We start from the raw sequence: 15,194 nt of genomic DNA on the forward strand, positions 1-15,194 counted from the left end.
CCTACTAGGTCCTTACTAAAGTTAAATTGGTAATAAATCCCTTATCGTGCATGAACAAGACATTTGCTAATACATGCCTAACAAATGTTTGATTTTGCCTTACAAGTTACTTATACAGGAACATTGTATGTATTAGTGCTAATAGATGTATCCCTAAAATAAAGTGTTACCACAAATGCTACATTTTTCATGAATTCTTACAACCACCATCAAATTTTAAGTATTCATTATGAATTGCACTTTTCATACATGAAAAGGGGGATCTTCTCCATTGTCCGCCATTTTGAATTTCTAGAAACAGATTTTTTTTTAGCTGCAAAACTTACTGTACTTATGTCATACTAATAAATATTGGTTTATGATTTAGTAAATATTCATGAAAAGATCAAATTTGACAGTAAACAGCACAGTTTCAATGAGCAGCCTAGTTGCAGTAGGCCTACCTATTCTGGCTACCATCCTACACAGTGCACCTTTAAGCCCAGGAACCTAAGCTCAGTCTTAGAGTTCCTGTTGCCTTTATACTGAAGCAGAGAGGAAATAACGGTAACACTTTCTATGAAGCCCATATCTATAGCGCTTTATGACCGCATTTATAACAAATTATAATGCACATTATAATTACTTACAAAGCATTACGACTACACCAATGATGTTTCATGATGCTTTATGTTAACAGTAATGCATAACCATGAATGTAGCTTATAATACTTTATAAATCCAAGGGTATTATGAGTGCTCATGATAGGATATAAACTACAGGCTGCCTGATGGGGCTTACAGTACATTATGATGCATTATAGATGTGCATTATACAGTGCATTATAGATGCATCCATATGAACTTCACTTTACTTAGAGCACACATTGATGACTTATGATCTCACATGAAACATTATAGCATCATATGAGCCCTTATGACAGTTTATCATCCAGGTCTGTGCATAGAGGGGTTTAGGTACTCATAATGTACTATAAGCCCCATCAGGAAGCCTGTAGTTTATAGCCAGTCATGAGCACTCATGACACCCTTGGATTTATAAAGCATTATAAGCTAGATTCATAGTTATTCATAACTGTTAATATAAAGCATCATGAAGCATTATGAGTGTAGTCATAATACGTTTTAAGTATTTATAATGTCCGTTATAATTTGTTATAAATGCGCTTATAATGTTGGCTTTAAGTAAAGTGTTACCGAAATAACTTTTTAAACTCTGACTTCAGGCCAACTGTACAGGCCCAGAATTTAAATACTATAACTGTGGTAGCTAACTCATTCAAAAATGACCTCTAAGGACCAGAGCTAACTGGTGACCCTGGCAGTTGAGGTGGAACTGTTACTTAGGCAACAGTTCCTGGTTTGGCCAGATTCTGGCCTAGCCCGGGCAGTATACACGCCTACCAGTGTTGCCAGATGTACGATAATTATTGTATTTTTTACCACAATTTTGTCCTTTGTAGGATCAAAAACACATGATGTATGATAATTTCATAGTTCATTCAGAGTTTCCACTCAGTTGCCTTCAGCAACCTTTGGTTTGTGTACGATAAATTCCTCCCAATATCCCCCATAAACAATAATTTTGAGGTTTTGGTCCGATTGTTCAGCATTTTCCATCTGGCAACACTGACGCTTACAGGGGCTAGAATTCAACCGTACAAACGTAGCTTTGCAATAGTTTCCATAAGGTTGCTGATAACCTGTTTAGTGTACAGAAGCTCCCAGTCTGAAGTATTTGCAGAGAATATTATTTATTAATACATGAGATGAAGAAAACAATCCTGTTCAAAGTTTTGGATGCAAAATTGCCAAAATACTTTTTTAAATGTCCAAATACCCTTTGTATTCGCAGTGTTTACAAAAAAAACATAAACATAAACATAAACATAAAATAGATGGGTTTCCCATTTACAAACATTCGCGCTGTGAGGCGGGGCAAGATGCTAAACAGCCAACCATGTGAGCGCATTTTTGGATAGACAGCAGTTTCTAAACAATCAGAGGTTGCAGAGGTACCACTAGCTGTGCACACAGAAAGGATTTTTTGCAAACAGGAAACCTATGTATGGATAGATTTCTCCGTTAACAAATATTCGTGATGTGAGGACGGGCAAGATGCTAAGCAGCCAACCACATGAGCGCATTTTTTGAGTGGCAGCAGTTTCCAAAAATCAGAGGTTGAACAGTGCACAGTCAGGGTTATGCAGCCAGGGATTGTTTACAAACGGGAAACCCATGTATAGTATGAGTTAATGAGTTTGAGTATGAGTTAAACTCACCCCCTCGACAGAGGTTTGAGGACAAAGCACATTACAGATTTGATATCCTTATCAGATGTTAAGCAAAAACGTAAGTTTCAACACTATGGCGCAGTAACATCAGTAAATCGAAATACCAAGGGTGGACAAACTGGATTGAGAAAGTAAGTCCTGCCAGATCCTTCTGTTTGTGCTGCTAAGGGCTGTTTCCACGAGGCAGGATATTTTTTTCTCCTGTTGAGGTGTAAACGCAACATGAAGATAAAAATAAATCCTCCATTGTAACAAATGTGTTTCAGCCCCCTAAACAGGATTTTTTTCTCCTGCTTTTTATACCTGGATTTTAAATATCTGCTACGTGGAAACGGAAGGCCAAAACCAATGCAAAACCAATGCAACCAGGAGAAAAAAATATCCACATATAAAAATATCCAGCTACGTGGAAACAGCACCTGAAACAGGTGATGTCACTAATTAGCTCATCAACCTGTCTGAAGCAGTATTGCACCGGTAATTAGGATCAGCTGGTTCAGTAAATTGGCTGGAGCAAATATGTGCAGGGTTTTTCTTTCTTTAACCAGAATGTCTGCCCTTGGGAAATACAGACACTGGGCATTTCTCAAAGTGAAGTGTTCTAGGCTTGCTAGGACGAGAAACCCCAACTTTTCGTGGATTTCACCAAACACTATCCAATAACTAGTTCTGAGTGTATTAATAATTGGATACACCATGGAAAAATTTGCGTTAATCGTCCTAGCAAGGCTAGGACCATAGAGGTTGGATAAATAATACAGAGGAATCGAAACATGCCCACTCAATGCAAAAGTGTGTGCTCAAAATTCGGTCTCCTAAGGGGGCGGCGTCCCTCCTTCTTCTTCTCTTTTCATGGTGTTTGCACAAGACGTGCGCTACCACCATCTACAGCGCTAAGGGGACTCCATTTATTCTCAATCTCAAGACTCCGAAGGTCTCCTAATCGAAGGTCTCCTACAGGGGCGTTCACCCGACATAAAGTGGACCGGAAAAGAACCCGCCTGCTTTATCTCCCTCTCATATACGATTCTCTGCTAGGACGCTTCACTTTGAGAAGCACCCAACCACTGAATCGACACAGGGCCATATATAAGGCGGGAATAAACATAAATGCTTCTTGTTGTGGCCCAGCAGTGGTCAGTATTTTTTTTTTTTTCGGGTGGTGGGGGCAATAATTATATTCCAGATTTTTCTGACTATAAGTCGCACCTGAGTGTCGCACCAGACAAAAAATGTATTATTGAAAAAAAACCCAAAAAAACTAAAGATGCACCGGAAGTGGCACGTTGTTCAGGCAGTAATATGTGAACTTGTTTGCCTTGTTTGGACTTTTTAACACTTATGAAAGGTAGTGTATGTATGTACAGATAATTACCGGTACACAAGCCTAAAAAGGCCCATCATAAACTGCCAATGTCAAAACAACAAATATTAATGTAACCTCTGTATAAGTGGCAGGACCAGCCAAATCATGAACAAAGTACGACTTATAATCTGAAAAATGCAGTAGATCTTTTTAGGGCCCAGTCATCTGACTTAGGTCCCATTCAGGCCAGCCTGAATGGACAGAAACCAAAGAACATCTGAAAAGGTAGCAATCATTGGCTCGTCCTCCAAATACAGCTACGATAGGCTGACCCTCTCAAAAGCCAGCAATGACAGACTTGACCCTGGCTGCTACCAAATGTATGACGCAGTTTTGTGAAGCTTTTACATGACCAACTTGAATCTATGAGTTCACTTCAGTATGATGCAAGCAATACAAATCCAGGGCCCCCCTCCTATGTGAACCCCAAGGTCCCCTTATCTTTGTGAATATTATATCAGTGTGTCCTTCAGGATAGTGTGAAGTATCATACACATCCAAGTGCTTGCTAGAGTGGCCAGGGTGATGTGGGGTAGCAGCTTCCTGACAACACTCCTCGATCGTCGTGGTGACCAAAACTGCCCTGCGTCACCCGCGCGTTCTGAAGCAGCCAGGAGGCAGAGGGCCGGGAGACTGCACTGTCCCCGGTGGCATGGAGGGGGAAACAGGCCCAGTGTCACATAGAGGGGTAGAGCTCAACACAGTAAATTAAACAGTGTTGATTTAATACTGTGTAACACACTGACTAATTTCAGAGTGTTAATTCAACATTTAAAAGTTGAATTTCACACCATTGTAGAGCACATGTTTCCGATAGAGTGTTGATTTTAACACTGCTGAATTTACTGTGAAGGATCACGGAGAGCAGCGGGACGGGACGGGACGGAGAGGGAGGGAGTGAGGGAGCGGCCAAGGAGTCCGAGGTCACATGAAGTCCTCATAGTCCTGTGCGTATCCGCCGTCAAACTCGCCGTAAGCGTCTAGGTCATCTTTCATCTTGGCCTTCATGCCCCCTGCTGGAACCACCCCCTTTTTCTTCTTCTTGGCCTTGCTCTAGCACACACATCATGCACACAAGACAGACCACGTCAGAACACCACACAACATCTCAATACTATATTAACCAGAAGAATGTGTAAGGGGCATTCTGTATACACAGAATAAAAGACAAAAAATATCAAAAAAATAAAGCACCTTATCTTGTTTCTGTTTCTCATTCAGTAGCGCAGTTAAGGAGTTGTTGACCTTCTTCAGGTCCTCAACCTCCACTGCATACACACGCCGGGAGAAACAAAAAGAAGTCCGCACACACACACACAGCAGAAAGCACATTAATTTCGTCAATCGTTAAAAATAATTGTGCGTACCGAAATATTAGTCATTCATTTTCAAAATGTATGCTGCCCATTCACATATTTGATCATTTTCATGAATATTTACTAAGTAATAAACTTATATTTACTGGTTTGACCAAAGTGCAATTTTCTCAGTCATAATGAGTACTTAGAAATTGATGGCGTTGGTAAATATTGATTGAAAAGATAATAGTGTATGTGAATGGCCAGCATACACTCTGGGAATAAACTGCTAAAAATTACATAGTCTACCTTTAAGCATACATGTTACAGTGTTATTGTAGTAGACATCAAATATATGCAGTTTACATTTATCGGGTAAATAATGTTTTTTTTGTAGAAGCAGACGTCAGGGTGGAGCAACCTCAGCTAATGCCACTACTGTATGGATGATCTTTTTGGTTTTACTAGGTCAGTGGTTTTCAAATTGGGGGCCGCGAAAGGGTGCTAGGGGGGCCGTGGCAGGTTGGCAGGAAAAGTATAGCACAATTTTTATTTAAACTAGACTGCATTCTTGTAGAAAATGCTAAAAGCGGGCTTGCCTTTTGGGTCGAAGCATATACAGCTTTTCTTCTTTATAAAACGGTGTTGTGAGGAGGGGCAAGACATTGGCAGCCAACCACGTGAGCTAATTTTTTGACCGACAGCGGTTTCCAACAATCAGAGGTTGAGTTGTGCGCAGCTAGAGTCGCGCAGCCACGGTAAATCAAAAATTGAGAACCCATGTATAGCAGTTGCAGTAAAAATAACATAATCTAACTTAGCTAATGAACACTGAAGAGTAACTGTCAGAACCCTTAATTGGCAACACCTGTTCTGGGTGACTCACCCAGCAGCTAACTAATTAGTCCCCACAGCAAGCGGTGGTTGCCATTGAGTATTCTACAGCAGAGTTCTAAAATTCAAAAAATTGACAGTTACTCTTCAGTGTTCCATGCCTCCCTTAATTAGCCACACCTGTTCTGGTTCTGGGTAGGCTACTGACAGTTAGTAGTCCAGTTTATACTGCGGGCCATTGGCCCAGGAACTTAAGCCCAGGAATTGAGTGTTGTGCAGTAAAAAGTACACCAAAATAATCTCAACAATATTCCCATCAGTTAAGAACTGCATTATAATAATCTATTGCATCTCTGAACATTACTTCTATTGTTGTCAAGTTTTTATTGTATACTGTATATTCCAGTGGGGCACTGACTAACAGACATAGACTATGATTGTGAAAAGGGATGCCAAGAAAATAGTGTGGCATGACCCATGTAAGGTGGGTCCTGGGTGCAATATACCAGTATGTGGGGGGACTTGTCATGGTGAAGTTTGGGAACCCTTGTACTAGGTTATTTAAGAAGCACATTCATTACTTGTACATACATTTACGGGCATTAGCTGTGGTTGTACACTCTGAGGTCTGCTTCTAAGAAAACGTCATTGGCCCATAGGCATCAAGAAAATGCAGCTTATCTCTTAAAATTGTTAAGAAGGCAAGATATCACCATATCTCTACAGTATATGGATACCATTGCTATTTTAGCATAGATACAATAACCGTATCTCTACAAGATACTCATATCTCTCTATACTATGCATTTGCCATGTCAATATATACACAATAACCATACCTTTATACAAATATAATTACCATAGTTTTTTTAAAATCATATTTATCTTTTTATCTTGATTAAATGATACAATAAAACTGTATATGCGATAAAACTGTGCAGCAGTCATGGACAACCTTGAGTCATTAGTTACAATACAGAGTTACATATTCCAAACGACCTGGTCTTACCTGTCCAATTCTACAAAGTGATAATTCAACCAAGCAATTGGAGTGGTAAAACAATTGGAGTGGTATGTAGCACTGGATTTCAACTAATGTTTCCAGGTTGCCCATCGCTGTTATGCCATATACAGTATGGTTGGCGAGACGGCGAGCACAGCCAGTCAGACAGACTCACAAGAGAGGCAGACGTTCCTGAAGAGCGACTCCAGGAAGGGACAGTAGTGGACAGACTTCTCATACGGCGTGATCTTTTCTTTCAGCAGCTTCTCGAACTCTGTGAAGTCGTCTTGAGACGAGGGGCTCATGTCATCGATACCCGCCACATGGTTACTGACCACGGCTGAGGAGAGGAGAATGGTGACACGTGACGCACTGCATTGGCATGTTCACACCAAACATGCAAAAAATACTGTAAGGTCTTCCGGGGTGCTGTGGCACAACACGCTAAGGCACCCAATCATCCATAAATAGACTTGGATTCTCGGGAACCAGGTTTGAATCCAGCCTGGTCATTTCCCAATCCTTCCCCAGCTCTCTTCCACTTATTTGCTGCGCACTCTCACAATGTCCAAGATGAATAAAGATAAAAAATAGCACAAAAAAAACATTACAAATAATAAAATAATAAAAATAAATACAAATTTCAAGTGTAGTGTCTGACAGATAATTTGCTGTGACGTTACGAAAAAGGCTGTTTTGGGGGTGCTATGGCACACCACGCTGCAGGTAAGTCACACCAAATGCCGGCTGTTGACCATGGGCACCCGGGTTCGAGTCCAGAATGAGACATGTCCTAATTTTTCGCATACCTCTCTCTATACTCATTTCCTATCCAATTCATCAATATCCTATCCAAATGAAGGCAAAAAACACCCACGAAATATATACGTGTATATACTTAAAGACAAGCAATTGGCGCCCCTTTAATTTTGATGAGAAATGCAATTGTTATTGTTTTTGTTATCTTTTTTTCACCAGTGTGAAAGTGTCTGACCTACCAGCAGTGGACCTGGCTTATTACAATACTAACAACACTACCCAACATGACCACAGCAAAATCAAAGACATGTAAGGGCAACACATTAGATAGTTACTAATACTGTAATTATGAGGGGCTTTGGAATCGAAGCTGGGATAAAGAGCAATGCATTCTGGACTTGAACTAGAGATTGAACTGAAAACAAGGTCAGAGAGGGATATTCTGAATGTAATGAGTATGTAATGAGATCGAATCATGCATAATAGCATAGCATTGTATTCATACTATAAAATAAGTCATTGTTACCTCGTAATTACGAGACAGTATCACATAATTTTGTCATTAAGTGAATGCAATGAGCAAACGTAGTAATGTACTCTGTGACTCTTACTAATGGAGTCATCGGCCAGCTCCGTGTGGGCTTCCTCCATACGTGTCTGCAGGGGTAACACCCTCATCGGCTCCTCGTCTGGGGTGACGTCTGTGGACTCGTTCCCCTCCTCCATCTGGAGGTCAGAGCAAATGGACAATAATGTTACCTGCCCACCATGGATCAAACGCATGCACATACGTGCACACACATAATGGAAGCCATATGATGGTCAATAATGATCTTTAGATGTTGAACACATACAGGACCACTTTTCTCAGACAAGACTCAGTGAATGAGGTGGAACTTTGACATACACAAAAGCACACACATGGGGGTAGGCCTGTCACACATACACATACACATACACAGACACACACCCTCTTCCGAAGCTCCTCCTGCCTCCTTCTCTGCAGACTCTCCCTCTCCTTGATTTTGTCACTCAATTTCTTCTTCTCAGCTGGTTTCACCTCTGGAAAACACAAGAGACATCAAGTTCGCTTGACATGTCCACAGGGCCACTCTGCAATTAATAATCTCATTCATTAATCAAGATTCCCATGACTGCACCCACCAGCTGCTTTCTCGCCAGACTTTTCCTCCTCGTCTTCTGCGTCCTCTTCCTCGTCATCCCAGTTATCCTACACAATAATTAACAAGGAATTAACAAGGAATCTTTTTAATAAGCCTATAATAATAATAATAATAATAATAACAATAATAATAATAATATTAATTGTTATTATTATTTGTATTATTATTGTTATTATTATTATTATTATGCCTATTTATTATTTCACTGACAGGGACCCAGCAACATGAACACCTTGTTTTTATCCCTTATCTGAGAACGTTTCACATTTGCATTCCATGTTTTAGCAGTGCACTAGGTAGGCCTAATTAAAATAAGAGATAGTTAGCGTTGCACGTTTAAATAAAAGATGGCATAGGGCCGTCAGGTGCAGCATCCCAGGAGCGGGCAGCCTACCGATGACGGTGCACCATGCAGCTAGCAAGACAGATAGCATCTCAGTAGCATGTGTCTGTGAATGAATTTGTATTTCAGCATTGAGCTAGAGGCGTTAAGAATAGAAAGTCACACTACGTGAGAGATAAGAGATGCATACCTTAACATCATCCTCTTCATCTTCCCCTTCCCATTTGTCATGGCCAGCCGGGTTTTTAGCTGGTGCATCAGGTTCAAAACGGTCCGCATCTACACAACACCAGACGCAAATCCCCACGATGAAATCACAAAGTTATCATACTGACAGTCAAAGGTAGGCCTATTTCGTTAACACTTTTGACCCAGTGAGACCGTGCATAATACGACGGTCCCTCTAGTCTACTCACGCAATTAATAAAATCCTTACCCCAAGAATCCCCGTCCGCCATGTTGGATGTATTGACGGATACTTTGTTGCCAATAGAAACTAGTGGTCACTAGGTAATCTCATCCGCCTGCCTCGTTTCCATTCTAATCTGCTAGAAGTGCTACATTGTACCCGTGCCGTTGACATCAACCACATACCGAAAGAAGCACTAGAGAGCGCAGCCTGCGGTATATTTTATATTTGTTCCAATGACATTTTTGTTCTATTATTGATTGTAGCCTACAGAAATTATCTCACACAAAAGCAAAGGTGAATGATTTATTGTTCATGAGATTTAATGGAAGACAAACAGCATATGTCTGCTCTGTCTTGAGGATGCTGGACAAAATGTTGACCTCTCCACGTTCCAGCATCTCATATTGCCGCTATTAGGCCTACAGCCTCAACCCTTCTAGGAGGCCCACAAAATTGAGAATCATGTTTATGGGATTTTTTTGGGTCAAATTTTCTTAAAGTGCATTGCAGAGGATGTAATTCTAAAATAGCACTAGACCTTGAAAACTAAAACAAATATCAGCTGTAGCCCTTTGCACAGGTCAGTGAGAATATATTTTCAGTAGTATACAGGCCTACATTAAACAACTCACATCAGGTTTGCCAAAAATGTAGTGTAGATTTTTTGTTTGTGTTTCATGCTACCGGTATGTCCAATACTTCAGCTGTTTAGCTCTGACATGCGGTAGGGTTTTTGTTGTTGTTGTAGAAACCAGTTTTTTGTTGAAAGGCTGTGACAACAGCCTTGGCATGGCATGACTACCACCCCCCAACCCTTTCACTGGGTCAGGGACAACAGTTTCGCCCCCCTTGTTGGCAGGAATGCCTGTGCCCAAGTCTGAGACTTAAGATAGCCTACCATTGATGAAACACATTTCTTGTGTAGAGATGCATTATATTTAAAAGTGCACTGTGTAATATTTTTAGTAGTTTATTTCCAGAATTCGTGCTGCCCATTCATAAACGTTACCTTTTTCACGAATACTACCACCATCATCAATCACTATTCATACATGCAGATGTGTATTTTTTCCAGAAATTGACATTTTTAGCTGCAAAACTTACTGTACTTTGGTCATACTGGTAAATATTAGTTTATTATTTAGTAAACATTCGTGAAAAGATAGAATTCATCCATAATGCCGTCCGTCTATGGAAAATCCAATCCATGCAGTCCTGATTCATTCAGAAGTGGTTGTCACTTTCATGAGCCTCAGATTGTGTGAGAAAACCAGAACACAGCCAGATGGAGGAAGTCAGGTTACCCTTCACGTTAATCAAATAAAGGATTACTGGTACAATCAAAGATCTTACTGACGACAGTGGGATACAGGTTCATCCATGCATGGCCGTAGCCAGCCATGTGAAGTAGCCAAGGTCCATGATGCGCGCGCCAAGCGCGCGCCGAAATTTTATTATTAATATAAAATGTAAATTAAAAATGAATTCATAAAATAAATAAATATGGGCTACACATGCTTATATATAGGGCCCTCCTCTATGAATGTATAGGCCTAATGTGAAATAGTAAATATGTAGACATGTATAATAATAAATATGTTGTAGTTTTCAGCCAACTCAGCCTATTCCCTTTGAATGGCTATGCTTTGGTATCATGCCTCTTTTATTATAAACAGCATCCTCCCAGTCAGTAAAGCCCTTTGTAAGGAAACTAAAGCTTGACCCTGAAGTTGCACAATAAGCTACATCCTCAGATGGCAAGTTGCTCAGCCATTCATATTTTTCTCCCAATGAAATTACACTTCAGCTGTTTTCCTCCAAAGATACAGGGATAGCTCTGTAGTGCAAACCACCTATTTTGGAGTAAACTTTTTTCTTCCTAGAGTCGCATCAAACGTTTTGTTTTTATTTACTTGTTATAGTTCTTCACAAGCGCAGAGGACAAAAGTCTTTCAACGAGAAAGAAAAGTAGCCTATCCTCCGCGCTCCTGAGCCATCTGATGCGTCACGGCTATGCAGACACAGTAGTCACGGGAGCCTCTTCAGGTGTGGATATTTTACTGCGATTGACTCTGACGAAGACGTGGCAACGTCGATAGTCTTGGCACTTGTCCAAATTAGCAGGAAAATATCCACACCTGAAGATGTTCCGGTGACCTCCTCTGTCAGTGTTTATCACATGCTTTCCAATTTACAATCAATTACCTTTCACGGATATCCTGCTTTTACCTTTATGCAGCAACTGATGCAGCAGCCGGCCTTCTTAAAATAATGACTCAAATGGCTTTTTACGACACCATAGCCTACTTGTTACGCATGAGCTTTATGTAGGCTATACAACGGTTGGCTTTCTGTCAGCGGAGATCTCATCAAGCGCGGGCTTTCTGATAGCGGAGATCTCACCAAGCGCGTGCTTAATGGGCGCGTTCGTGACGGCACATTACTGCGCAGGCTGCACACGCACACTTTGCCATTTCAATGCATTTTTCCAACCAGAAAGCATGGTAATTTTGCTTTGCGCAATGCTCTGTCATGAACGCGACCAAACACTTGCGATGTCGGCTGAGTTGCGTTCTCTCCCACGAGTCGCACCACTTGCGATATTAATCAATCTTGTTTACTCTCAAAAACAGAACACAAAGGCAAAACTAGAACACATAGCACATGGATGTTAACAACACAGTTTGCAAAGGACGCTTCACAAAGGTTTATAGATGTTTTTGTGTGTTTCAGTTGGTCATATTTGCCGTTAAAATAATAATAATAAAAAAAAACCTCTCACGATAGGCGAGGTCCGGACCTCGGTAGCCTCAAATGTAACTACGGCCATGCATCCATGTTGCTCCTAAATAAAAAACTCAGTGCAATCTGAAGTACAATCACAGGACTCCTGAAGACCCATCTTTTAAAGAAGCATTTGGATTTAAATGAATTTCTCTCTCTCTATTAAATAGTTCTCATTTTTATTTTATTATTTTATTTTTAAGGTGACCTTGGGTGTTCTGAATCTCACACCATAAGCTAAAAGACTATCAGTTACTGTACATCCAATAGCCTACGTCAGATGGCAGGTACAAAACTGTGTTCATGTGGATTGGCATAGATCTGACCTAGAAAATATTTGGGTGGTTAAGGACCTTAAACTCAGTATAGGCTATAGATTAATGGTAGGACACAGAAGATACATTAGTGGTAGATATAGATGTTGACATGGTGACCGAGTACAGTAACCCGTGTGCTTGTGATGTAAGCACACTTAAATTTCACTGTGAGTTATTGACAGCTATGCCTTTGTTGAATGCTTGCAGCTATTACAACAAGCTCATTGATGGCTATTTATGTACCATAACCTGATGAGCAAAATAGCCTAGTTAATAAAAATGGTGTAATCAGTTGCACTAAGTAAGTGCTATATGTTGGATTAATTGCCTTGCTTTTGATTTATAAGATGAAAGAAAAAAAGAATGCATTTTGTCTCGATCAAGCTAGTTTAAAAATACTGACCAAGTATTGTTTGTGTGTAGATTATCCATTCTGTTTTTCCAAAGAAATGTCAGAATCTATAGGGGAGGTGGGGAGCCTTTTTCATTCGAAGGGCTTTAGTACGAACACGAACCAGGATATCCCCCTGCACTTTGGGCCTATGACAGGCATCCAGCTTTAAAACAGACCCCACCTTATTTAGGTCCCCTGAAATATAACTTGATTGTATTGTGAATGTTATTTCTAAAATTCCTTTTAAAAAGCATGTCATATTTACTGTGAAGCTGCTTAACTGCCTAGATGCAGTGCCATGCCGGAAAGGTTTTGACTTGCCACTTTTTGACGTATCCTACCTCAAGAGACCCCTGCAGGCAATAACTGGAGACTGTAACAGCAGATAGACAGAAGGAGGTGTTCATGTTGGAATCATAGGGGGGGGGGGGGCAGAAGAGAGATCAGCATGGATACAGGCCTCCCATGGGCTACATTCAGGTTGAATGACAGTTAACGTAAATATAAAACACAGATCAAAATAAGAACAGTCAAGGCCATATGAGCATGAAGAAGAATACAAACGGAGCACACGGTCACCCCTTTTCCAAAAGGCGAGTACATAAAAAGAAAACATCAGCATTGACCATAACACTGAGTACGTATGGCTACAGACACTCCTCTTCGCCTCACACTCATGCCCACCTAACACCCTGGAAAACTTGTGCAAGTCAACCTTCTTCCTTTTGTCCTTTGCTGTTGCCCCTGGCCTTGGGACGCAAGGCCCGGTATAACTGATGATTGACCTTTGAATTGCTTTAGCAAAATATTGAATGAAAAACCTCACTCATTTCCAATAGGGGTGTTGAATGGTAGGAAATCCAACCAGTAGTCCCCCTGTGCTGGTTGCCCGTGGGGAAAAAAAATCTCCACGGTGGTGGGCAACACAGAGGGGCTGAGAGGCCAGTGAAGGACAGGAGAAAGTAGTTTGAGTTGCAAGCACCCTTGGTTCCCAAGTCTTAATACATCCTCTGCAGGATTTACACTGTGCCAATCAACAGCCTGTCTCTGCCGTGTGTGTGTGTGTGTGTGTGTGTGTGTGTGTGTGTGTGTGTGTGTGTGTGTGTGTGTGTGTGTGTGTGTGTGTGCGTGCGAGAGAGTAACAAACATTCCCCAGAGCCGTGCGCGCTGTTAAATGAAAGCCAATCAGGAGGAGACATAGGGGAACCGCTGTGGCCAATTGGAGACGAGAAACGCGGGCGGACGCAACATCGCCCTGTGTTTCGCAAACTCGCTTCCCCAGAGTACATTCAAAATGGCCCTTGTTCTGCCACCTGTCACAATGCAGAGTTGTAAGTGCCAGTCAACTGCCCCACCAGTAGGCTCCCATTAACTGCAGATTACACTAGGGGGTGCAAGTTCTCATCAAACTCACACCCTTTCCTTTCTCCATTGTCAACCTGGATCAGGCCAGTTTTATATTGGTCATTCATTTTATAATAAAAAAATACAAACACAGTATCTGTAAAAGAAATTAAGCCTTGTGACACATGGGGAAACGTTTCTGATTTGAAGTTGGTTTCACAGCAAGTGTTACTTTCCAAATGGATTTGTATTTTAAATGTTAGATCGATGTCCAATATAAAACTGACTTAACCCAAGTCAACAAAGCAGACAACATGCAAGTTTGGAGAACTGACTTGCAGTTTAAGCCTAGATAGTAATCCAGTCTTCACACAAAACAGCCTTCGTACAGAATTAATATATTTTTCCACAGTATCAGCAAATGCTGTTTTACCACCACCAATCAATGAGAACTAGCCAATGAGAACTAGCCAATTGTGATGGTGCAGAGATCAAATCTGTGCGTTGAACATGTGCACTCCAAGATAATGCATTGTGGTTAGTGAATCGCATGTGCACCGCAAGAATCAGGTTTGTTTTGACCATTTCTATACCATCACGTTCATGGTGAATGTGGTGTGGAGCGCCCCGATATCTGCAGTAAGCTCCTAAATAACCATCCTACCGCAGTATGCCTCAACTGCTCCAGAGCTAACTCACCCCTGCTCCATACCCACACAGCCAATGGCAGAGTTACACTGCAGAGTAAGGAGTCATCAAGAGACTAAATGTGTTGAGGAGTCAAAGTGTGTGAGGACACTGGAAAAAGGTCACTATAACCTGCGTTGCTAGTCCCTGGGTCAGCGAAGTGTCCATAACTCTG

The 15,194-nt window shown here is 41.1% G+C and overlaps 1 protein-coding gene across 1 annotated transcript; it reads right to left on the minus strand.

Moving 5' to 3' along the window:
• Window positions 1–1,741: 1,741 nt before the first annotated feature.
• Window positions 1,742–9,581, minus strand: eif3ja (eukaryotic translation initiation factor 3, subunit Ja). Its single transcript, XM_063195965.1, has 8 exons — window positions 9,518–9,581; window positions 9,272–9,360; window positions 8,719–8,785; window positions 8,525–8,616; window positions 8,166–8,280; window positions 6,971–7,135; window positions 4,855–4,928; window positions 1,742–4,713 (listed from the first exon to the last, which is right to left on the minus strand). The coding sequence occupies exons 1-8, from the start codon at window positions 9,537–9,539 to the stop codon at window positions 4,585–4,587; spliced, it is 753 nt and encodes a 250-aa protein (XP_063052035.1). The 5' UTR covers window positions 9,540–9,581; the 3' UTR covers window positions 1,742–4,584.
• Between the last annotated feature and the right edge of the window lie 5,613 nt (window positions 9,582–15,194).

Source organism: Engraulis encrasicolus, chromosome 4, assembly GCF_034702125.1.
Source record: "Engraulis encrasicolus isolate BLACKSEA-1 chromosome 4, IST_EnEncr_1.0, whole genome shotgun sequence".
In the NCBI taxonomy this organism is placed as follows: domain Eukaryota; kingdom Metazoa; phylum Chordata; class Actinopteri; order Clupeiformes; family Engraulidae; genus Engraulis; species Engraulis encrasicolus.

Bases quoted from the DNA above. Each gene is read 5' to 3' on its own strand.
- eif3ja (XM_063195965.1), bottom strand. From the start codon at position 9,539: ATGGCGGACGGGGATTCTTGGG. The intron at 8,786-9,271 runs GTATGCATCTCT...ATTATTGTGTAG, and splicing joins ATGAAGAGGATGATGTTAAG to GATAACTGGGATGACGAGGA. The intron at 4,929-6,970 runs GTGAGTCTGTCT...GTGTGTATGCAG, and splicing joins CAGGAACGTCTGCCTCTCTT to TGGAGGTTGAGGACCTGAAG.